This window comes from Arvicola amphibius, chromosome 4 (assembly GCF_903992535.2).
Source record: "Arvicola amphibius chromosome 4, mArvAmp1.2, whole genome shotgun sequence".
NCBI classification, from domain to species: Eukaryota; Metazoa; Chordata; class Mammalia; order Rodentia; family Cricetidae; genus Arvicola; species Arvicola amphibius.
In genome coordinates, this window is record NC_052050.1 from 53,071,720 (window position 1) to 53,096,956 (window position 25,237).

The 25,237-nt window shown below is 43.7% G+C and overlaps 1 protein-coding gene across 1 annotated transcript in view; it reads left to right on the top strand.

The window, feature by feature from the left end:
• Positions 1-25,237, top strand: part of Cfap52 (cilia and flagella associated protein 52) — a 45,096-nt gene that overhangs the window by 3,412 nt on the left and 16,447 nt on the right. Inside the window, exons 2-7 of the mRNA XM_038327383.1 lie at positions 6,307-6,506; positions 6,864-7,000; positions 12,794-12,922; positions 18,753-18,852; positions 19,679-19,795; positions 24,947-25,047. Of these exons, the coding sequence (XP_038183311.1) occupies positions 6,307-6,506; positions 6,864-7,000; positions 12,794-12,922; positions 18,753-18,852; positions 19,679-19,795; positions 24,947-25,047 (784 nt within the window). The remainder of the gene's footprint in view (positions 1-6,306; positions 6,507-6,863; positions 7,001-12,793; positions 12,923-18,752; positions 18,853-19,678; positions 19,796-24,946; positions 25,048-25,237) is intronic.

Here is a 25,237-nt window from a genome sequence, read left to right on the forward strand (position 1 = left end):
GGAAACAAATGAGCAGTCTCCTTTTACACAGATTTGCCTTACTGTGTGTTTTGTAAATAAAGTTTTATAGGAACTCAGCCATGTCCTTTATTTAGGTGTTGTCTATGACTACTTTCACAGTATACTAGAAGAGATGAGTAGCAGCAACAGAGACCATATAATTCAAAGAGTCTCAAATACTTATTTTCTGACTCTCTATAAAAAGCTAAACTCGGGCTGGGTCGTGGTGGTGCATTTCTTTAATCCCAGCACTCAGGAGGCAGAGGCAGGTGGATCTCTGGGAGTTTGAGGACAGCCTGGTCTACAAGAGCTGGTTCCAAGAAAGGCCCCAAAGTTACAGAAAAGCCCTGTCTCCAAAAACAAAAAAAAAAAAAAAAAAAAAACCAGAAACCTAAACTGCTGAAATAGGTAATGACAATAATAATAATTATTATTATAAATGGCTATTTGCTAAAAATCTAAAAGTGTTATTAAAAGTGACATCACTTTTTATTTCTTCAATTGGCAAAGGCTAAATATATGGATCATACTTATGAAGGTGAGAATAAGGAGTTTTCGTTTACAATTGCTAGAAGTAGAAATTGCAACACCTTTAGGAAGAGGCGTTGGCTTCATTGGTAAAGTGATTGCGGTGCAACCATCAGGACCCTGAGTTTGGGTCTTCAGCTGTCACATAAAAAACTGGGCACAGTGGTGGACGTCTGTAACCCTACAACCAGAGTGCTGGGGGAGGAGACAGGCAGATCCCCAGAGTCAGTCTAGCCAATCAGTATGTTCTGCATTCATACACACACACACACACACACACACACACACACACACACGCATACACACATTTCCACTCTTGAGGGAGTCATGCACTATGGGTGTCAAATGTTGCCTTGACTGCCCGGCATTATGATCAGGAACGTTTAGGTTCTGTGGTGTGGTCTTGCTTTCTCATTACCGCTGTCCGCTTTTCACGTATATTTTTCTACACTTCCTATTGATTTTGTGTTCTTTTCCTGAAGTTACTTTTCTGCTCTGTTTAGCCAGAATTGACTCTCTTTGTTGGCAACCAAGAATCTTAACTATGTATGGTGGTTTCAAAGAAAATGACCCCCCACCCCAGGCACATAAGGAGTGGCACTATTAGGAGGCATGGCCTTGTTTGAGTAGATGTGGCCTCCTTGGAGGAAGTGTGTCACTGGGAGTGGGCTTTGTGATCTCAGATGCTCAAGTTAGGCCCAGTGTGTCTCAGTCTTTTCCTGTGTTGTGCCTAAGTTTTGAGACCCCCCAGGAAGACCGCCACACTCTTCTGAATGCAAAAGCAAGGTTTTGTTTATTGGATAGGAGCTAGCACAGGTCCCCCGCCTCACAGTCTGACTCAGCAGACAGAGGGAAGAGGACCCCATCTACTATTGTTTGCAAACGGGTTTTAAAAGACAAAAACAACAAAGCAGTCACAAGATTACAATTTCAAAGTACAAAATTGCTCATCCTATATCACAATTAGCGAAAGGTTAGGTAAGGCTTAGCTGTTATTTTCTGATAGGCTGTCCTTGCCTGGGGCAGGGGAGGGGTTGTTCTCCCAAAGTAACTGTCCCTTGGTCACATCCTCAGGACATCTGCTGACCCTTTGCTAGCCAAAAGGGCTGTCTGAAAACTTATCTGATTGGTCCATTGTTACTCAATGGATAGGGGACCTTAGGTAGTCAACATCTTTTGTGTAACCATGGGTGGGGGTATGGGTGGCAGTCAGCAGTTTCTGAGTATCTCGTGTTTTTCCATTAACTAATACTTCCCCTAGCAGGGGCCTAGTGCCTCCTGGCTTTTTTCCGGGGTGTTGGGGTGAAGTTCGAAGTCCCAAAGGACCCAGGCACAAGAATGGAATCTTTTTCAGCCTCAGTTTTTCTGGTCTCACACCTGCTGCTGTCCGATCCGGAGGTGGCGCTCTCAGCTACCTTCCCAGCCCCACGTCTGCCGGCGTGCCACCATGCTTCCCGCCACGATGACAGTGGACTGTGAGCAGCCCCTGAATATGTTTATGTTATATGTTTATCGCCGTCATGGCGTCTCTTCACAGCGATAGAAGCACCAACTAAGACACTATGTAACTGAAGACACGCACACCTGTCTTAGCTACTGTTCTATTGCTGTCAAGAGATAACTGGCAGCAAGGCAACTTATAAAAGTAAGCATTTAACTGCGGATTGCTTATAATTTCAGAGGGTGAGTCCATGACCATCGTTGTGGGGAGAATGGCAGCAGGTAGGTAGGTACAGTGCTGAAGCAGTAGCTGGGAGCTTATATCTTATCCACAAGCAGTAGACAGACAGAGAGAGAGAGAGAGAGAGAGAGAGAGAGAGAGAGAGAGAGAGAGAGAGAGAGAGAGAGAGAGAGAGAGAGAGAGAGAGAGACTGCTCCTGGCATGGGCTTTCAAACCTCAAAGCCTACCCACAGTGACACATCTTCTTCAACAAGGGCAACCTTCTAAATGTTCCAAAAACTGTCCCACAAACTAGGGACCAAGCATTCAGACATATGAGCCCATGGAGCTAGTCTCATTCAAAACACTACATCCCATTCTTTGGCCCCGATTAGACTTAGTAGTCATATCATAATGCAAATGCATTTGCATAACTCCAAAGATCTCCACAGATTCCCACAGTCTCGACACTGTTTAAAAGTCCAAAGTCTCTCCTGAGCCTCGAGGCAATCTCTTCACTGTGAACTTCTGTAAAATCAAAAGCAAACTGCATACTCCAACATCCAATGACACAGAATATGCATTACCACTCCAAAGAGGAGTCAAGGGGGCATGGCAAGGAAATACCAAAGCAAGACTGAAACCCAAGAGGGCCAACTTCAAATTCTGTAACTCTATGCCTGCTGTCAGAGGGTTTAGATGGCTTATAGGGGCTTTCCTTAGCCAGCAAGGAAGGCTCCATAGCCCCTTTACCCCTGCATTCATACTGATAAAGCCAGAACCAGGTGGCTGAAGCTGCCAAGTATTGCAGCCTGTTTGGGATAGAAGCTGGTCCCTCCTTGCATTATATTTTCATGTGCTTTGACTTGTTGATGCGTTCCTTTGTGGCACAAGCTTTCCTTTTTGTGAGTTGCTGATTAACTGGGGAGGATATTAGCCTGAAGGTACCACTCCCTTCATCCCATTTAACATCAGGTCTGTCTTCACATCTTTGAGCACAGGACTTGACTCCAACATCACTTTTCCTGATGCACTTTTTCTCCTCACATGTACATTTTGTCCCATTTGTCTTTTTGTCCCACTTTCTCTTTTTCTTTATAGATCTGTATAAGAGTGACCACACTGATAACCACATACACAGTCAATACTAACTTGTCTTGACATCTTCTAGACAGTCATCCAGAACTCTTCAATTTAGCCTCTGGAAGTTTCTTAGAACAAGAGTAAAAAGCCACAACATTCTTTGCCAAAACATCACAAAACTGGTCTCTAGCCCATTTACTAATATTACTCTCCTCTAAAAGTTCTTGAGCTGGGCCTTCATAGTCCACATGGCACTCAGCACAACTATCTTCCATGCTCCTATGAGAATGGCCCAGGAAGTCTTGCTTACAGAATGCATCTTCTGTCCTGATACAAAGTCCCAAAGTCCACATTCCACTAATAAGCAGCATGGACGAGCCTGTCATGGCAATAAGACACCCCCTGGTACTGTTCTGTTGCTACGAAGTGACATCATGACCAAGGCAGCTTATATAAGAAAGCATTTAACTGGGGGCTTGCACACAGTTTCAGAAGGTGAGCCCATGACCATCATGGGAGGGAGAATGATAGGAAGCAGGCTGGCACGGCACTGACAACAGTAGCTGAGGGTTTATATCTTATCCGCAAGCAGTAGACAGACAGAAAAAGAGACTGTGCCAGGTGTGGGATTTTGAAACCTTGAAGCCCACACCCAGCAACACACCTTCTCAAACAAGGCCACACCCCCTCCAACAAGGCCACACCTCCTAATCCTTCCTAAACAGTTCCACCAATGGAAAACAAACATTCAAATATTTGAGCCTATGGAGATCATCTTTAAACCACCACATATCAGACCTCCACTCCAAGCCCAACTCCAACCCCAAAATCAATCCAATCCCCAAAGCATCCCCTACTCAAACACTAACTCCAATCCCAACCATAGCACTAACCCAAACCTCAACCTTAACCCCAGCCTAACTCTAACCCCCAAATAAGAGGTCATTTTTTCACATGCTTACCTGTTTTCAAGGTTCTTTGGTATAAACTTCCCATTCATGTTCCTTGCTCATTTTGTTGCCACTGTTGGTGCATGTTCGTTTTTCTTATTGTTTTGTAGAAGCTCTTTGCTTATTAACAGAGAACCACTTAGAATCTCTGTATATTACAAATCCCTTCTGGTCTGGGCTTTTCATTTGCTTTTTGTAGCTAGAGATTCAGTTTTAAACACAACTGGATAAATAATCAGCCTTCGCTGGTTTTTGTGCCTGGTTTTTAAGTCATTTCCTACATCTGTGTAAACATTAGGTCCTGGTTTTCACATTTAGACCTTGGATCCACCTGGAAGGGGTTATTCATGTGCAGTGTGAACAGTGATCTTATTTTACTGTTACCATATGGGTAGCCATGCGAATGTTTATAAAGAGCCCGAAATTAGGAACAAAATTATATAGTTTTAGCAGGAATAGATGAAAGATATTAACTCTACTTTCATAAGAACTTCATAAAAAGGGGGCCAGGGCGTGGTGGCACATACCTTTAATCCCAGCCCTGGGGAGGCAGAGACTTTAAACTCTCCCTGATCAGCTTGATCTACATACATATCAAGTTCCAAGACACCCAGGAACAGGAATTACATAGTTAGATTTTTTTGGGTTTTTTTGTTTGTTTGTTTGTTTGTTTGGGTTTTTTTTTTTTTTTTTTTGGTCTTGAACTCAGATATTTGTCTGCCTCTGTTTCCCGAGTGCTGGGATTAAAAGCATGTGCCATCACCACCCAGCATAAGACCCTGTCAGAAAGAAAGAAAGAAAGAAAGAAAGAAAGAAAGAAAGAAAGAAAGAAAGAAAGAAAGAAAGAAAGAGGGAGGGAGGGAGGGAGGGAGGGAGGGAGGGAGGGAGGGAGGGAGGGAGGCAGGCAGGCAGGCAGGCAGGCAGGCAGGCAGTGCTGCCATATGGTCCAGTAATACCACTTTGGGGTTTGTTTTTGTTAGGGTTATCATTGCAGTGATGAAACACCATGGTCTAAAAGCAACCTAGGGCGGAAAGGGTTTATTTGGCTTTCAGTTCCACATCACTGTTCATCATGAAGGAAGTCAGGACAGGAAAAACAGCAGGTACCTGGAGGCACGAGCTGATGCAGAAGCCATGGAGGGGTGCTGCTTACTAGCTTGCTCCTCATGGCTTGTTCAGCCTGCTTTCTTACAGGACCCAGGACCACCAGCCTAGGAATGGCATCACCCACAATGATCTGGGCCCTCCCCCATCAATCACTAATTAAGAAAATGCTCTATAGGCTTGCCTACAGCTTGATATTGTGGAGGAATTTTTTTTTCAATTGAGGTTCCTTCCTCTCAGGTAACGATAGCAAGTTAACATAAAACTAGCCAGCATGGGGTAAATATCCCAAAAGAAATGAAATTGCGTTTTGAAGTAGTATCTAAACCACCATGTTCATTACAGCATTATGCACAATAGCCAAGATATAGGAATGACCCACATGCCCATCAACAGATGAATGGATAAAGAGAACACGAAATGCGCACAGATAAACTGTGATGCTGTTCAGCCTTTTAAAAGAAGGGCATCATGCCATTTGCATAATGATGAATGAGCCTGGAGGACATCATAGCAAGTAATAAGTACTCACATTCTCCCTGTGTCAATGGGCCATCCCCTAACAAGCTGCCTGTGCCCTGTACACCCATGCCTCTCGGGATTAGAGAACCTGCCCTAGGGCTTTGCTGTCCAGAGTGGGGTTTCCAGACAACATCGGCATCCCTTGTAAGCTCACTGGAAAGGAAGAGCCCTGGCTCACTCGGAACCTGAAACTGGAATCACTTTAAATGCCCCCCTGCGGAGTTTTAGGCACATCAAAGTCTGAGGAGAGATGTGCTACACCAGTTTCCTTGGTCATGGGATAAGATCACCTATTACTCCATATGTGTCCCAGTTCAATTAAGGTTTATTTCAAGAGTGTTGTCTCGTGTACTGTGATTAAACAATGAACACACAACAACCAACGACCAGCCACATCTGCACCTGGTTATAGTTATTATTGTTTATTGGCTATAATTATTTCAAATCTCTCTCTTTTAGGGCACGTTCCCAACGGTCTCAAATGCCACCCTGACCAGGAGCACCTGATCTATCCTCTGGGCTGCACTGTCCTCATCCAGGCAATAAACACTAATGAGCAGAAATTCCTCCACGGCCATGGTAACAACGTCTCCTGTGTGGCCATCTCCAAGAAAGGAGATTATATCGCCTCTGGACAAGTCACGTTCATGGGGTTCAAGGTGAATAAAATGCAAAGAATTCACTGGACTGACTTACTTAAAGGTGCCTCCCTAGAAGAGCTGCCAGACTTCCTAGCTCTGTGTGCACGCACGTCCTCCCATCATCCTTTGCCTCCTCTCATCAACCCATCAAGCTGTCCCTGAAAGCCTCTGGTGTCTCGGTACCAGATGCTGTGACTGGTGACTGCAAACGCTTAGCTTAAATCTGCTTCCACTTTGTTGCTGTCTGTCGTGTTTCTACCACAGGGTCTAACACGGGGCAGTGGCGTCACTGAGTATTTCTCACCAAGAGAGGCAGTCACCCCTCAGGTTCTACTAAAGCCTGTCTAGGATCTGACAGTGTATCTCACCCCTCAGGCAGACATCATTCTGTGGGACTATAAGAAGAGAGAGCTGATTGCTCGGCTGTCCCTGCACAAGGGGAAAATCGAAGCCCTGGCCTTTTCGCCCAATGATTTATACTTGGTTTCACTTGGAGGCCCAGATGATGGAAGGTAATGAATGAAGCCTACTTTTATGCTTTGTTTCTTCTTTCTTTCTTTCTTTCTTTCTTTCTTTCTTTCTTTCTTTCTTTCTTTCTTTCTTTCTTTCCCTTCCTTCCTTCCCTCCTCCTCTTCCCTCCTCCTCCTCCTCCTCCTCTTCCTCCTCCTCCTCCTCCTCCTCTTCTTTCTTCTTCTTTGAGGGGGAAGTGTCTTGTTTTGTTTTAGACAGTGTTTCTCTGTGTAGTCTTGGCTGTCCTAGAACTCACTCTGTAAACCAGACTGGCCCCTCGAATTCACAGAGATCTGTCTGCCTCTGCCTCTGCCTCCCAAATGCTGGGATTAAAAGCATGCACCACCACTGCCCAGCAGTGTTTCCTACCAGGTGTTGCAGACATCAAGTATATTGTCCCTTCCCGGGTCCTCTGTTGGTCTGCCCATGTTTGAGTATGCTGCTGTATATGACAAGTCATGAGAAAACGTGGCTTAGAAAAGTGGTCCTCAGCTCTGCCACCACGTGGACATTACCTGGCCAGCTCCCTGCTGCCAGGGCCCACCTACAGAGAGTCTGATTTGATCAGTCTGGGCTCTAGGAGTCCCAAAATCTTCCTGGATGATACTGTGTGCACCTACAGTCAGAAACCAATGCTGAAAGACATCATGACCACAGCCATGATAACAGTCATTGTCAAAGGCAAATATGCTTTGAGCAGGTACTGCGTGACAAGTGTGTGCTGAGAACTTTCACTGCAATGGCTCTCTTGAGCCTCATGCCTACTCTTTAGAAGGAAGCCCATGGTGCCCAATGGCAACTGAACAACTGAAGTCACTAGTGGGTAAGTGGCAGTGCAGGGACACAAACTCCGGTAGTGTGACTGCAGAGGTAATACTTTTATCTCCCCAACAAGTCATGATCTTTGCCCTTTGACGGACTTGGTGATATTTGACAGAGACCGTATATAAAGTGAAACTGGAAGAAATATGCGCACACCTAAAAACATCATTTTCAGGCTGACCTGGGCTATATAGAAAACAATGGCAGCACACTGGGAAGGGCAATTGATGAAATATATACTCCTATTTAAATGCTAAAGAGCATAGGTGGTAGACAATAATATATGATCTGTGTAGAATCTCCCAGGTGTATTTCCATAGCTGGCAAGTTCCTGGCCATTCCCAGGTCCTCTGTTGGTCTGAACACCTCTGAGTGGGCTGGTGTGTGTGAAAAGGTCGTGAGAAAAGAATTTCTCAGGAGAGGTCCTCAGCTCTGGCTGCACATGGGCATTAACACTTTGAAATAACTTTTGCATAGACAGTATTTTCTTATTTGAGCTTCACAAGTGCACAATGATACTTAGTTCTATGTCCCCTTAACGTACAGAAATTCAACAAAGTTTTCATTACTTTTGCAACTTTGGTAATCATTTGTAAGTGGTTCCCGCCATCTCTGGGCCATTTCCTGTTTGACTGGTTTTTTTCCATAACAGATATAGTCAGAAGTTTTCTGTTAATATTCTTACCTCTGTTAAAAAGCAGCTGTTCTCAGGCATGCGTGCATACCGAACCACCTGGAGAAATTTCAGAAGTCCTGGTGCCTGGGTTCTATGCATGGAGTATCCTGATGGCTGGCCATTGAGCCACCATACCTCCAGAGGTCTTACGTGGGAAAATTCACCTCTGTAAAAACGGCTATCTTTGGTTACCTTAAGCTTGCTTTTTGACTACCTAAAATTTGCTTAAAGAAAATGAGAGTGTTTGAGGAAAGCGATGGATAAACTTTGCTGGATCAGGAAAATGCAGGATGACCATCCCTGGTTGATCACTGTGGCTCTGACAGTTGTCTTCAGACAATTGGTCCAATTTTAGGCTGTGGAATTGGTCCAGTTCACCCAATCCTCCCAACTTGGTGGTAGAGGGAAGACAAAAACTCCAGTTAATAGTAATGAACATTCTATGGCTTGCCTTTCTACATTCACAATTTATATTTTACAACTAATCTATTAATTTTTATCAATATTATCATACTATTTTTGTTACAATGTGACTCTGTCTTAGTTACTTTTCTATTGCTGTGATAAAACACCATGATCAAGGCAACTTATAAAAGAAAGTGTTTAATTTGGAGCTTACAGTGCCAGAGAGTTAGAGTCCATGACCATCATGGCAGCCATGATGGCAGGAACATGGGCATGGTACTGCAGCAGTAGCTAAGAGCTTACTTCCTGAGACACAACCACAAGGCCAAGAACAACACTGGGAATGGTTTGAGTCTTTTGAAACCTCAAATCCTACCCCCCCCATGACACACCTCTTCCAACATGACTACACCTCCTCATCCTTCCAAAACAATTCCACCAAATGAGGACCCAATGTTCGAATATAGAAGCCTATGGGGGCCATTCTCATTCACACCAGCAAAGGTTTTCACTCAGAACACCTATGTATACCTATTCTTTTCAATGACTGTGGAGTCATACTGTACACATGTACCACAAATTCGAATTGGCCAACTCACTACCTATGCAGGTATGCACCATTCATTTAAAACCTTAAAATTAAAGCTTTATTTGACTGAGATTTATAAAGATACTGTGCTGTCCTACAATGGAAACAGATCTAGAATTCAAAACTGTAAGTCTCCCTGTGACTTTTCTCTCATTCCCTTATTATAAAGGGTTCTATTGGCTGAAGCCTCTAATTAAAATAATTTATGAGTTTTTTAAGTAGTGCTTGGAATGACGGGTTTCATCATGACAGTTCTATGTCTGTATCTCATTGTACATTGTTCATGTTTGTCTCCTCACAGCCTCCCTTATTCCTCCCTGCTGTCTTTATTACTTTCTTTTAAAAATTATTTACTTATCTGTTTGCTTGGTGTTTCACCTGTATGTATCACTGTTTGTGACACAGGCCAGAAGAGGGCATCAGATCTCCTAGAACTGGGGTTACAGCCAGTTGTGAGCTGCTGTACAGATACTAGGAATTGAACCCTGGTCCTTTGGAAGAGCAGCCAGTGTTCTTATTGCTGAGCTAGCTCTCCAGCCCTGAGACATATTTCATATGCTATAAAATACACTCAGACCAGGTGTACAGATGGTTGGTTTTTAGTATATTTACAGAATTTGGAGCCATCACTAGAGGCAACTTTATTTACAGCACCCAAGAAAGGAAGCCCACAAGCCATTAGCAGTCACCCCCTCACCCCATCCTCCTCTTTCCAGTCCCAGGCAATCACCATGCTCCCTTCTGTACCTGTAGATGTGCCTATTCAGGCAATTCTACATAATGGAATCGCACCATCCTCAGTTTCTTGAGCAATTTTTTTTCCTAAGCTCAATGTTTCCAAGGCTCACCCATTTGTGACATGCTATCAATATCAATATAAATAATATTCAAACTATATTGTATGGATAAAGCACATTTTCCTTATCCATGCATCAACTGATGGACTTTTGAACTATTTCATTTGTGTGTGTGTGTGTATGTGTGTGTGTGTGTGTGTGCATACTGAAGGTTGAACCCAGGGCCTGAAACATGCTAAGAACATATTCTAGCACTCAGCTACACCTCCAGCTCCCAAGGCATTATTGATTGTATAATAATTATTAATACTTCACAGTGCTGAGAATACATACACACACACACACACACACACACACACACACACACGGTTTTGTATGGAAATACATTCACATTTCTTTTGAGTATGAAGCATTTGGGCTTTATTCTGTTTAAGAAAGGTTGTCCATGTAGCCCAGGCTGGCCTCAAACTTAGTATTTAGCCAATGGGGCTGACCTTGAACTCCTAGGCCTCCACCTCTCAAGGTCTGGAATTAAAGACGGAGGCACCCAGTTTTAGGACCTCTGTTCTCTGGCTCATCACCTAGTTCAACCTCAAAAGTGATTCCCCTCAAGCCGGGCGGTGGTGGCGCACGCCTTTAATCCCAGCACTCGGGAGGCAGAGGCAGGTGGATCTCTGTGAGTTCGAGACCAGCCTGGTCTACAAGAGCTAGCTCCAGGACAGGCTCTAAAGCTGCAGAAAAACTCTGTCTCGAAAAAAAAAAAAAAAAAAAAAAAAAAAAAAAGTGATTCCCCTCATGTTTCCAACATCACATGGCAACAGTCAGTGTCCACTATGCAAAAGAATCGATAGCTTTTGCATCATTTCCTCTTCCTGGTTGCTGGTGATCTGTTAGGCCTGGATTTTAAGTTGTGAATAATAATAATAACAATAATAATAATAATAATAATTTATTCTATAAGCAGAAAATCAGGGCATATGTGCAGGCCTACTTTTATGCTGACAAAGGCCTATAACACTTGCTTTAATTATTTTGATTCACATACTTAACATAATTCCTATTTCTTTGCTCAGAATTCTTGATATTCTCTTGCCAATATTATTCATCTTAGGACTAAGTTGTATGATTATATCCAGGAAGATGGCAATGCCACCGTCAAGCGGTACTTCTCAAAATATGTTTCCCAGAACAGCAGCCTCGGCATTATTAGAAGCACGTGAGGAAAGCAAAATTCCAGTCCTTCTCTCTCAGCCTGCCTGAGTTAGATACCCAGCTGACCTCGGCTAACATGTTTATTTGTAATAAAATGTATTTAAAAAATCAAAACTTGGCAGGCATTGTGGTGTACACCTTTAATCTTAGCACTTGGGAGATGGAGGCAGGTGGATCTTTGTGAGTTTCAGGTCAGCCAAGGCTATACATACATAGGGAGACCCTGTCTCAAACAAAATCTAAAAATGAGTGGTTAAATAATTCACTATATGCAAATGGTGTACTGATCAAATAAGTCTGTCTGGTTGATTCTGGTTCTATTGTCTCTTTAAGTTTGGAAACACTACCTTATATCATCTTGTTTACAGTTGTCTTTACGTTTTCTTCTTTTTATTTGCTGGAACACCTCCTTAAGGCATGAGAAGCCTTTATGGGATCTGACGTCCACACTGGAGGTGGGGTAGTATACAGGACTGAGGCTTCCCAGACTAACTAGAAAAAAAGGGGAACTTACGGAGCACCCCTGTGAAGACCTAAGAAATCAATCATCTGGGTTTTTAACTATGTGTATCTATGTGTCTGTCTGTCTGTCTGTCTGTCTGTCTGTCTGTGCCACAGTGCACATGTGGACATCAGAGAACAACTTATCCATATTTTCCTCTCACCGTGCGAGTTCTACAAACTGAACTCAGGTCACCAGGAGGCTTGGCAGCATCCCTCCCTGAACCCATCCCTCCCTGAACCATCTCACACCCTGGGGGAAGAAAAGGGATTTTTTTTTTTATTGTCGTTCCTTCATTCATTTGCTTTTGTTTGTTTCAGCCAGCAGAGGTAAGAAGAGGCCATCTCAGATCCTACAGAGTGAGTTACAGGAGCTTGTAAGACACTTAATGTGGGTGCTGGGAACCAGCCTGCAGTCCTTCAGAAGGGCGGCAAATGCTTTTAGCTAACCACTGAGTCATGTCTCCAGCCCCAAGGAAAATTTTTACATGAGATGAGTACTTGTTCCACTTGATGCTTGTGTGCCTGAAATGCCTTGATTGATGGGTTCACTGGCTTCCAGTCCCAGAATAATTTTCCTTCAAAGCTTTTAGACTTTTTCATCACACCTTTGTCTTGCAGGAAGCAGGGTAAGCATGGAGGAGATGCTTGTGGGTGGGGAGGGAGAGGCCAAGCGTTTCCTCACTAGGACCGTTTCATTTTGTTCTTTTTCTTTCAGGAACCATTAAAAGAGTTGTTAACGAGGAACGTCTAATTTGCCCTGTTGGTGTCTTTTCCCCTTCTTGTTTGACAGTGTGGTGGTTTGGAGCGTAGCCAAGAGAGATGCCATTTGCGGCAGCCCCGCGGCGGGCCTCAATGTCGGCAATGCCACCAACGTGGTCTTCTCTCGGTGCCTGGATGAGATGTTTGTCACTGCTGGAAAGTAAGTCTGTGCGGGTGAGGATGTCGGATCCAGGTTACCCTGCCACCTACCCAGAAAACATGTGTGTGCCAGTTCGGGGTGTGGCAAAGGGAGAAGGATATGTCTTGCGCCCTGGGCAAAAACTACATTGTAGTTTTCGTGAACTTTGAAAAATCCTCTCAGTTGGATGCATTTTAAGTGAGTTCCTTTGAAAATGTTTGAAAACGTCGTTGAGGTCTATTGGAAAGATGACTCGGAATGGACAAACACTTCTTTGAAAAATATTTTATTACGTATTTACTTATCGTGTATATGTGTGTCAGCAAGCAATATGGAGGTCAAAAGACAACTCGTGGGAATCTGCTCTTCCCTTCTGTCGTAGGCCCAGAGAACTGGATTCAGGCTGGGCAGCTCCTTTATCCATCCACTCTGCCACCTCACTGGTCCTGAACCCTTCTTAGGATTCTTTATGTCATTGAAAAGACATGATTTCCAATCCGTACTTGCCGAGTAATTTGCACAGTTGCCTGGTTGGTATTTCTTGCCACGTGTTCTTGATTTAGGCCTAACGAAGTGATATTTTGCAAAAGAACCATGTCAGTACATTTCCAATGTTTAAGCTGTTAGCCAGGGTCATAACTCAGGTAGGGTCAGCTTCGGTCAGCTTAGGTCAGGGAGCTGAACATGCAAACAGAACCTCCCCCAGCATGAACTAATTTACAAACTGGCACTCACAGCCCTGCTTGATGTCCCGAGGGGAAGATGAAACAGACATAAAAATGTCCTTTTCCACATCCCCCACCAGCTTAAAAGGAAGAAATCCTAAACTTTAAGGTAGAGGGATAAGTTCAGGGAAACTATCTTTGCAACTCGGTAGCCTCCCATCCGTGACAGGTACACGCTGTCCGCTCCTTTCTTGGCCAGAGCAAATCGGTGCTGCTCTGTTTCTGTAAAGTCTCCTGTCCCCACTTTGGGACACACAGGGTACATTTGTTCCATGGCTGAGTGAGAATGGACTCACTGAGAGGAGGTAAATTCCTTGGCATCCATGAAAGCCCTCACCGGTCAGGCAAACCACGCCGGGACCCAGACAGCCCAGACTCGGAAGCTCTTCAGCCCCCTTTGGGTCTGCAGAGCAGCTTGTCTCCTTGTTCTGCTGGGTCTGGGTTCTTTGGTTCCTTAGCAGCTGAAGGCATCAGTCTGTTCTAACTTCTGTGGGCAGCATTTCTCCAAAAGTCAAACCTTAAGTTTTATATGAAACAATCTTTTTTCCGCATCATTTGTTCATGTGCTACCTGCACTTAAGTATCATGTGATATTTAAGAGCGCTCCACAATCTTAAGATTTTTGTTGTGACACCAGGATGCCCTACTTTCTCTGTCACGGTCATGGTTTTGTGTATTCCACTCTAAGTTCTCCTTGAGACAGCCCAGCACCCCAGTTTCAGCATCTACACTATACCTACCAGTAAGACCATGGGCGCTCTCTCTCTCTCTCTCTCTCTCTTCCTCTTCACTTTGAAAAATACATTTTAATCTTACTATGTGTACAGTTCTGTAGGCTAAAAGTAAAGAAAAACTAAAGTTGGCGTGTTCTAATTAATACTTTCTGATTGAGATGTTGGCGGAACTCTTTGCAATATTTCCTTTTTAAAATAATACTTTCACTAATTCCTTGGGACTTTCACACAATGTCTTTTGAGTATATCCACCTAGGATCTACTATTATTATTACAGAATTACCAACTCAGTGGTGAAGTGCCAGCCACGTATTAAGTGTCATCTAATTACTAACTTCAACTCTCACTCACTTAGTCTCATTTCTCTTTCCTTGGAGACAGGAACCTCCGAACTAAAAGAGCCTCCATTAAGCAAAGGTCTTATTTGGCAGGAATTTTAAGGCCAGCCTTAGTTACACAGTGAGTGAGGTCAGCCTGGGCTACATGAGACCCAGCCTCTAAAAGAAAAAAAGATATCACTCTTTTAAATGTTTCAACACAGCTGAACACCTTGACTTACTTTTCCTGACTAAGATGTTGTGTCCCAAGCCAACATCCTCCTCTTCCCTCTCCCACCTCAGCCTCTGGTACATTCCATTTAGATTCCACATGAGTGAGATCAGGCAGTATTTGTCTTTTCTGTGACTGGCTTATCCCAGCCAGGATGATATTCTCCAGATGGCCACTTTTCTTAAGGCCGAACAGTTTTCCTTTGTATATATACACACTTTCTTCATCCATTCATCTACCGATGGACACTCCGTTTGTATACCCTACGATGACTACAGTTCATAACAGTATACGCACATGGTATGTATTAAATAACACTGAAAGTTGCTAGGAGTGGATTTCAAGTGCTCTTACTACAAAAAGATAAGTAAAGTAATACATATGCTTAGTAGTTTAATTTAACTATTCCTCAATGTATACATGTGTTAAAACATCATGTTCTATATCATAAATGTATATAATTGTACTTGTCAGTAGGAGGAAAAGAATAAAAATGAAGAACGCTGATTTTTTTCTACATTTATTTGCTTGATTATTTAATTCACTCATTTATTTAAGACACGGTCACACTATGCAGCCTTATCGTAACTTACTAGGTAAACCATGCTGGGCTTAAACTCACAGAGATCTGCCTGCCTCTGTTTCCTACATGCTAAGAGTAAAGGCCTGTGTTATCATGCCTGGCTCAGATGCTTTACTAAATACATGCTTGTTTTCAGTACAGTGGGAAGAGTATGCACTTCCATGTCTGAGATAGCTGGGTATGAATCCTGTTCTGCTCTTATGTAGTAGGAAGCGTGGGGCCCCTTTGTTCCATCCCACCCAGCTAGCTTACATCCGAAATAAACACACAGAAACTGTATTCATTCAAATACTGTCTGACCCATTATATCTAGCTTCTTCTTGGCCAACTCTCACATCTTGATTTAACCCATTTCCATTAATGTGTATCGCCACTTGACTGTGGCTTACCAGCATGAGTCTAACCAGTGTCCATCTTGGGCAGGAGAATCATGGCGTCTCGACTCTGCCCTTCTTCCTCCAGCATTTTGTTCTGTCTACTCCGCCTACCTAAATGCTGCCCTATCAAAAGGCCAAGGCAATTTCTTTATTTAACCAATGAAAGCAACACATAGACAGAAGAACTTTCTACACCACTCTTACAAGCTCTGTTTGCATCACCTCACAGGGAGATCACAAAACCTATCCCTTAGGTTGCCGAGAGATTGCATGGAAAGTTCTCAAGTTGCACAGTGGGCTACAAAAATAAAAACCCTCAGAAATGTTTATCTCTCTTCCTTTCAGCTTCTACTTCAAGAGCAGGGGGAGGGAGACCTAAAAGATGTGAAGAAAGAAAAAAAAAGACACAAAGGATCAAGAAACTATAGGATGAGTTACTGACACTGTGCTTACAGCCCCAGCCCTTGTTGAAGGGTGAGAGGAGGGGCGCTTCCTTCCTCCCTAGAAGAGCTAGTGAACTTACTTGATGGTGGTTAGTTGGTAGGGAACAGGCAGGAAAAGATTAAATTAATGGCCGCCGTAGGTATATATACTCTCAGCTTGTTGAAGCAAGCATTTCTTCTACTGACCAGATGTGGGTCATGCTCAAGGAAAATAGTTGGTCTTGCCTTCCACCAGACAGCTGACAGTTAATACAGAGAGACTCCCAATGGTCAAGGTCCATAGAATAAGTGACTGTGTAACGCTATGACCTAAATAGGACATCGATATCACCTTCCCCCTGCCACCCACACTTGGGGAACATCATGAAAGAGGGTGTAGGCAGATTGTAAGATCCAGAGGTAAGGGGAGGTTTCTGTTAAGTAATGTGTTCTGGATATGACAGGGCCATTGTACTCATGAACTCCCAGCGGCTTTGGTTGCCTGCCCAACACCTTCATAAGATCAACCCAGTCACCTAACCTAGAGAAGAGCCCTAACATGTCCTGACTTTAGCTGCAGCCGTTGGCTCCTGGTGAATGGGAGTCAGTTTTCTTCAGCTGTGTGGCCCCTAGTAAGCTGTCTGTGTTCTAGTGGATGGTCCACAAACCCATGCAAATATGGGCAGCACTCGTTGCTCTTAATATGCTATGTAACAAGGAGGAGGAGGAGAAGTTGGGAAGGAAAGTGTATGTGTGTGGGATTGGAAAAAGAAGTAGGAGTGGATATGATGTTAAAACAGTGTACCCACACATGAAATCACTAAAGAATAAATTAAAGTTTCTTTTACAAAAAGAGTAAAAGTGTTGGTTCGAGTTTTGCCCAGAAGTGTTCTTACTAGGGTTTAAGAAAAGCACATTGGTCAGGGTCCATGGCATTACAGTGTTGGTGGCCTCCTGGTTGCTGTTTTGATAAATGTGCTCTTTTCATTGCTGACAGTTTGTTATCCCTCTATGCAACAGGATGGCACAGTTCCATCCCTAGCCTTCTCTCCCTAAGTCTATTGCCAGTCTCCATCAGAGGCTATGTATCCCCGCACTGCAGCGGGAAACAGAGGAGGCTGTCACGCTGGCACCTGGTTGATGTTAAATCAAGGTCAGAATTGTGATGCAATTTCTTGACTGCACATTCTAATTTTCAGAGTCAAGTTGCTTTGTGAATTAACGAGATGTCTCACTTAAGAACTGGTCTGATTTCAGACCAGCTGCAATGGAATATAACTTTAACTATGGAAAGATGTGTTACATTTGTTTCTGCTGCATTTGTTTAATTATGTAAAGATGTATTGCTGCTTCACCTTGCCTATCTAAGGAACCTGATTGGTCTAATAAAAAACCGAATGGCCAATAGCTAGGCAGGAGAGGGTTAGGAAGACAGAAAGAATAGATAGGAGGAAGAATCTAGGTTGGAGAGAGGGAAGAAGAGAGGAGAAAGGGACTCACCTGGGGCCAGAAACCAGGTAACTGCCTGCCATCCAGACATAGAGACAGCAGGAAAGTAAGAAATACAGAAGGGAAGAAAGGTAAGAATCCACAAGACAAGATGTAGATGAAGAGAAACAGGTTAATTTAAGCTAAAGAAAGCAAGCTAGCAGAAATGAGCATAAGACCCAGCATTCAAAATTACTAAGTCTCCGTGTCATGATTTGGGAGCTGGTTAGTGGCCCAAAAGAAAAAGCCTGGTATAGCCAGTCCTCTTCATCTAGTCCTGGGGACTGCTCCTGGGGTCTGGTTGTGCAGAGTCATCCTGAATGACTGCTAGGAACACACTTCTACCAGAGAGCAGAGAAACCATGGGCCTACTAGGAGTTCCATTCCAATGATGTTACAGATTCTAACAGAATTGAATAATAAAATTTCTAAAGCATTGGATGAAATGTAAGATTTTTTTACTTTTAATGCAATTTAATGTGATTGTTTCCATGGAATCATTTCAAACATATTCACATTCTTCAGTACATTTTAGCAGTCTCATCATTTAGATTTCAAGGGGAAAATCCAATTAAAAATATGCTAGAATAAGGTAGGAATAAAAGACCATTAAGAGATGAGACTAATTAAGAAGCTAATAATTATTTTTTGGAAAGTTCCTCAAATTACCAATTATGCATCAATAATTAGTTATTAAGTACATACATAGTGGGCTATATATGTCCCAGTGAGTTTTTTTTTAAATGAAATTGAATGGGTAGGATGAAATAGAAAAGACAGAATAGAATATAAAAATGTCAGAGTCAACCCTCTACAGTGAGATTAAACATTATTTAACCTTGCTTTTGTTTGTTACATGTATGTTTGTATGTGTCTACTGAGCTGTGAGATTAAAGGTTATTTAACTATGAAAAAAATATATGTGAAGCAGCATTTAGAAGGGTATTCATTTGGTTCTGATTTTTCTTTGTAGTGGGACAATTCGAGTGTGGGAACTGGATCTCCCGAACAGAAAAATCTGGCCCACTGAGTGTCAGACAGGACAGAAGAAAAGAATAGTCATGAGTACTGGAGTAAGTGTCAGCTCATCCCTTGCTCTGTTAAGTGGCTCTAGTAGTGCAAGCGCCTGCCAGCAGTTCCGAGCAGGAGAGTGTGCGCAATGGGTCAGGCTAGGGAGGACAGCCTTGTAGAATGTCGGTGAGGAGGTACAGATCAGAGGGAGCACCACAGCTGGGAGGAGCTGGACAGCACTAAGAGGTCCCATTGTACTAGGACCTGAGCAGTCATCAAACATTCAAAGCCTGGCCTGGCGGGAAGCAGTGTGGCCAGGTGATACTGAGAGCATACAGCACCCCCCCCCCCCCACCTCCCACCACCATTGCTATTTCTTCCATTGAAAATAAAGTCTTTGATAGTAAAACTCATTGTCGAAATGCAGACTCTTTCACAAAGAGATATTATTCATAGGTTTGGATGTGGAGTCGTAATTCGTCCGTGGACCTCTATGCTCCATTGACTTAATCTTCTTTTCACATGTAGTCCTCTTTTTACGAACGTAGCCTCTGGAAACTGTGAGATAAAGTAAATGTGCGTCCTCCTAGGAGAGGCACATCTTTATCCTAGGAGCCCTTTGGAGGTGACTCAGCAGTTGGCACTGGCCATGCATGTGAGCCTCAGCCCCAAACGAGTGTCAAGTACAATCCATAGCCATCTCCAGCTGCGGGTGGCTCTGACCCTGCTCCTCTCACAGCTGTGCTGACCTAGCCTTGTGTCTTGGGAAATAGCTGTTATCGTGAGCTTCTTGGTCAGTCATCCCAGAATTTCATCTCCTCCCTAGCCGGGGCTCCATATACCACTGGGGAGCCTCGGGTCTTCAGGTTTCCGTTTCTGACCTCCCAGATGGCTGACGACGACAGCTTTTTCTACCTCGGCACTACAACTGGAGACATTCTGAAAATGAACCCCAGGACCAAACTGTTGGCAGACACTGGGCCTGTGAAGGACAAGTTCAGCTTGGTGAGTAGAACCTGTCAAGGTATGGTCTGGTCCTTCCCGGCGTCATTTTCTTCCTTCTGCTGACAGCAAAGACTTTTGTTATGGCAAAGTCTGTAGGGGAAAAAATAGGCAAATTAGCAATGGATGCAAAGCCACACCCAATTGACAAGCTGCACTAGCCCATTCTCCAAGCCCTACGCTCTGGTTTTCTTCAGGGCAAAGACATCCCTAGGTGTTACTGTAGGGTATCAATCAGTACTTTGCTGTTTCCCCCCTCTTCAAAGCACAGGATCGTCTGTTTCTTTATGAGCTGAAACTGCATTGGTTACAGTCCAGTTGTCATCTATGAGAGACAGAGAGAGGGGTGCTTTTTGACTTGTGTGTGTGTGTGTGTGTGTGTGTGTGTTCAACTCTGATAACTCTACCTTAGATTCTAGCCTCGGTGTTGCTATAAGTCTTTCATGAGACCAAGAAGTCATCAACAGTGCTAAGTTGCAGGATTCCCAACAATTCTTGTCAAAACTCCAGTAAGCAATGCTAACATTTAAACAGAAATAAAAGACCCACCACTGAATAATGACTTTATACTAAGGACAGCTATCTCTCATGTGCCCGGGAAGTTCCAGGACTGTTTCCACTAAACTTTGAGTTGGGAAATTGGTGTGCGAAGTCCCGCACCTGCCTGTCTCATTTCTGATATCAGAAACAGATGGTTCCTATGGAAGCACAGCTACTTTCCCACTGAACAGACATTCTCAAGAAACCGAAATACTATGCAGGCCTTGTGGGGAAATGTCAGTTTCCTTAATCATATCACCATTTAATAGTCAACTTTTAAAAGAAATCCACAAAAATGGGAAGAAACCATGGTACAGGCAATACACATAGAGGACTATTTAGAAATGATTCTCTAGGAGATCAAAGCGTGACCTAGATTGATCTTTCTTTTGGTTATTTAAGAGAAACAGATTCTAATACTAAGCAGCTAAAACAAGGCCCATCAGAGGAAAGGGAGACATAGCCCAGAACCCTGCCAGTTCCAACGCCTGCTAGGCCTCCAGAGGCCGTCTGAAGACACTAGTGGAAAAATATTGATAGGCATAGATCCTGTTTGTTTGGTTGGTTGGTTTTGTTGTTTGGTTGTTTGCTTATGCCTAGACAGTACTTGGAAGCTTAGTTCCTCTACGAAGCAGATGCCAGTGTGGTAGTGCCCCTCAAACCGCTGGCATTTAAGCCTCCTACCAATTCCTGTGCGGCCGATCCTCTCAGGACTAAGGATTCACCCCACAAAGAAAAGATGGCTTGAGGGATGAGAAGATAAGAGGTGTCACTGAAGATGCCTTGCTTGAAAAATCAAAGGACCTTGGGCAGTTGCTCATTCTGAAACTCTACTCAAATGGTCTCTGAAGACAGAGGCAAAGGTTACCATGGTTTAAAATTGGCCTATTAGATAGACATACAGTTCTACATTGGAAGGAGTTGACCGCGATGATGATGATGATAGCAACAATAATTACAACAGGGTGTTTTACAAGGTGTCAACAAGAAAACCACAAAACAAACAAAAGTAATCAGAGAAGAAATAATAGAGAACTATTTTGTGTTTGTGGATAGGGAAACTCACTATTGCTAAGGTTTTGAAACTTGCACTGGTGGGTTCGTGTCTGGACTCCCAGCTCTTGGGAGGTGGTGGCAGAAGGATCAGTAGCTGACAGTGAGTTCAAAACCAGCCTGAGCTTCGTGAGAGCCTTTCTCAAAAACCAAACCAAACAAAATAAAACAAACAACAAAAAACCCAAAGCCAAATCACAAAAACAACACACACACACACACACACACACACACACACAAAGAGCCAGTTCTTCCAACTGGATTTATAATTTTAATATAATCATGACCTAAACCCAGAGTTAATTGTAGATGCTGAGAAACTGATTCAAATGGTGACAAAAAGCAGCAAAAGATCCAGAGCAGCCAACATAGCACTGAAGAGCTAAGTTGGAGGAGCTCGAGGGCCCGATTCCAAAGCTTGCCCTAAGTCTAAAGTAATAAGTTGGTGTGGTTTTAATGAAAAAGCAGACAAAACAGCCCAGAAATAGACCTGCATGAACACTCTTAATGTTATCTGACAGAGGAACAAAGACACTCCAGTGGAGAAAAGACAGTCTTTGCACAATTGGTGCTGGTACAAGTGGGCACTCATATGTCCAAAACATGCTCCCCCAACCCTCACAACAACCCAGACACCAAACTTAGCCCTTTACAGAGGGGCTCAAAATGAATCACAGAGTTAAATATAAAGTATATAACTTACAGAAGATGGTCTAGGAAAAAATAGCATGACCCTAGGGGTTAGTGATGACATTTTTTTTTTTTTTTTTTTTTGGTTTTTCGAGACAGGGTTTCTCTGTGGCTTTGGAGCCTGTCCTGGAACTAGCTCTTGTAGACCAGGCTGGTCTCGAACTCACAGAGATCCACCTGCCTCTGCCTCCCGAGTGCTGGGATTAAAGGCGTGCGCCACCACCACCCGGCTAGTGATGACATTTTAAATACAACATGTAAGGCGCAATCCAGGAAAGATGTTGTATTAGAGTCCTCTAAAGCAACAGAACCAATAGAAGAATATAAATCTATAAGAGGATTTATCTGTGTGTCTTACAGGCTGTGGTCTGAGTAGTTCAATAATGTCTGTCTCCTAGCAGAGAGGCCGAGGATCAAAGTCCACGACTCTGGTTGTCTCAGCAGTGCCAATATGGTGCTGGAGTCCCAGGGAAGTCCCAGACAGCTCAAAGCCTTCATTCTGCAGTAGAACCCCAAAGAAGTAGGCCCTGACACCAGCAAAGGAACACCTCAGGAGCAGAACAGATGAACCTGCTGGAAGAATAAGGGCAAGCAGGCAAAAAGCAAAAACTTCCCTCATCTGTCCTTTTATATGGGCTGCCACCAGAAGTGGTGGCCCAGATTTAGAGTTGGTTTTCTCATCTCAAAGGACCCAATCAAGAAAATCCCTTATGAGCGCACACGTGATCTTAGTGGATCCCAGGTGTTGTCAGGTTGACAACTACCACAGCCATCCCAGAGTTTCTTAGTGGAGCCTCGATATCGAAGAGTTTAAGCTCCGCACAGGCATTACCAAGAAGCTGAGAGATCAAGCCACAGAGTGGGAATATGTTTCACAAAGACATGTGTGGTAGTTTGAATGTAATTGGCTGCCATAATCCCATCATCTCACACTATTGGGTGTGGCTTTGTTGGAGTGGGTGTGGCCTTGCTGAAGGAAGTGTGTCACTGTGGGGGTGGGCTTTGAGGTTCCACATACTCAGGAAACCCGCCCAGTGTCTCAGTTGATTTCCTGTTGCCTGCAAGATGTAGTAGCAATCTCAGCTCCAGCACCACTTCTGCCTGCACACCGCCATGCTCCCTGCCATGGTGATAATAGACTGAACCTCTGAAACTGTACATGAGCCCCCTCATTTAAATGTTTTCTTTATAAGAGTTGCCATGGTCATAGTGTCTCTTTGCAGCAATCAAAACCCAAACTAAGACAACAGGTCTGCTGAATCACACAGTTGCCACCTCTTCCTTCTCATTCTCAAGCCTTTGTTTTTCTTCTCAGACCCTGTGGAACGCCTTTCAAGTCAGAACAGGCAAAATCCAGCTTCAAGAAACTTGAAAGGATGTATTTATTGTTTGATATTCAAACCTCGGTTTTGGTTTTTTTTTTTTTTTTTTTTTTTGGTTTTTCGAGACAGGGTTTCTCTGTGGCTTTGGAGCCTGTCCTGGAACTAGCTCTTGTAGACCAGGCTGGTCTCGAACTCACAGAGATCCGCCTGCCTCTGCCTCCCGAGTGCTGGGATTAAAGGCGTGCGCCACCACCGCCCGGCTTCGGTTTTGGTTTCTTATGATGCTATGGATCAGACCCAGGGCCTGTACTTGCTGGGCCAGCACCCCAATCACTGGACTGTAAGGTCAACCTTCAAAAGTCTTTAAGACATGAGCTCATTGAGTCATACACTAGAGATGTTGGATATTTTAAAATAAAATATTAACCATTATCTTAGTTGGTTTTGCATAGCTGTAACAAAATGCTGGAAACTAGGTAATTCATGAACAATGGAAGTTCAATCAGTTCGTGATCCTGGGGGCTGGGACTTCCAGAAGCCCAGCATTCACATCTGGTGAAGAACAGTGGGCTGCATCATCCCATGAGGGAAGGCCGAATATGAAGATAACCTACAGTGAAAAAGCAAGGGTCACTTTTTACTAAGTCTGGGCACCAAGTGCTCTCCCTTTGTGAGCCTGCAAGTATCTAGGAGCACAGACAGGCAAGCATCTATGTGATCTATGTGCTGGACCACTCTTGATAACCAGTACCATCCCTATCTGTGGGGAAAGAGGCTTTATGACTTTTTTTTTTTTTTTGAGATAGGGTTTCCTTATGGATGGCCTGGAACTCACAGAGATCCACCTGCCTCTGGCTCCCAGTTGCTGGGATGTAATCTCAAGGATCTGCTTCCCAACACTGTTGCACTGGGATGTAGGTTCCATCATAAACGCTTGTTGGGGGTGGCTACACTCAAACCATGGCAATCACGCCCATTTTAAATTAGAACCTTATGGAGTATGTTATGAACTGTCAATCATTCCTCCATATCTTTGAAGACTGTCTGGAATCTTAAATGTGTTTTCAACTGTTGGTAAGATTGTATACCATATGTCTTAGCTCAGAAAATACAGTCACTAAGAAATCTCCTGTGCTGTCTTGGGATGTCATATTGGACCCTGCATTTATAGGAATAAGTTCTGGTGGAAACCATGGCAACTGGAGAACTAGCTTACAGAGGCTGTGCTTATGCCTCCTGCTGGAACTGAACTTGAGCAAATGGATAGATGAGCATTACTATGTGTACGTTCAAATGCACGGGTGATCTTAGGGAAGAAGGATGGCAAAGCTTGACTACTTCTTGCAGGACCAGGAAGGCTACCTCCCAAGACATGAACTTGTGGTTGTAATTGAATGCTCTTGGCCAACCTGGAGGTACACTGTGATCTTCACCAAATAATAAGTGCAGATTTGAGGTGACCTCCGCCATGCTCTCTTGTGTCAGGTGTTGCATTGATGTTTAATGACAAAACCCTTGGGGTCTCTCACAGCCTTGTTTCTTCCCCTAGGGAGTGTCAGCCGTCAGGTGCCTGAAGATGGGTGGTTTGCTGGTCGGCTCCGGAGCTGGCATGCTCGTCTTCTGCAAAAGCCCCAGCTACAAACCCATCAAGTGAGTTCTGGACCCAGAGAGTCGGAGTAGATAGAGACCCACTAGAGCTGCGGGTCTCAGTCTGGGTGTTACCTAAGACCATCTGCATATCAGAATACATTGCGATCCATAACAGTAGCAAAATTACGGTTATGAAGCCGCAACAAAATAATTTTATGGTTTGGGGATCACCACAGCACGAGGAGCTATA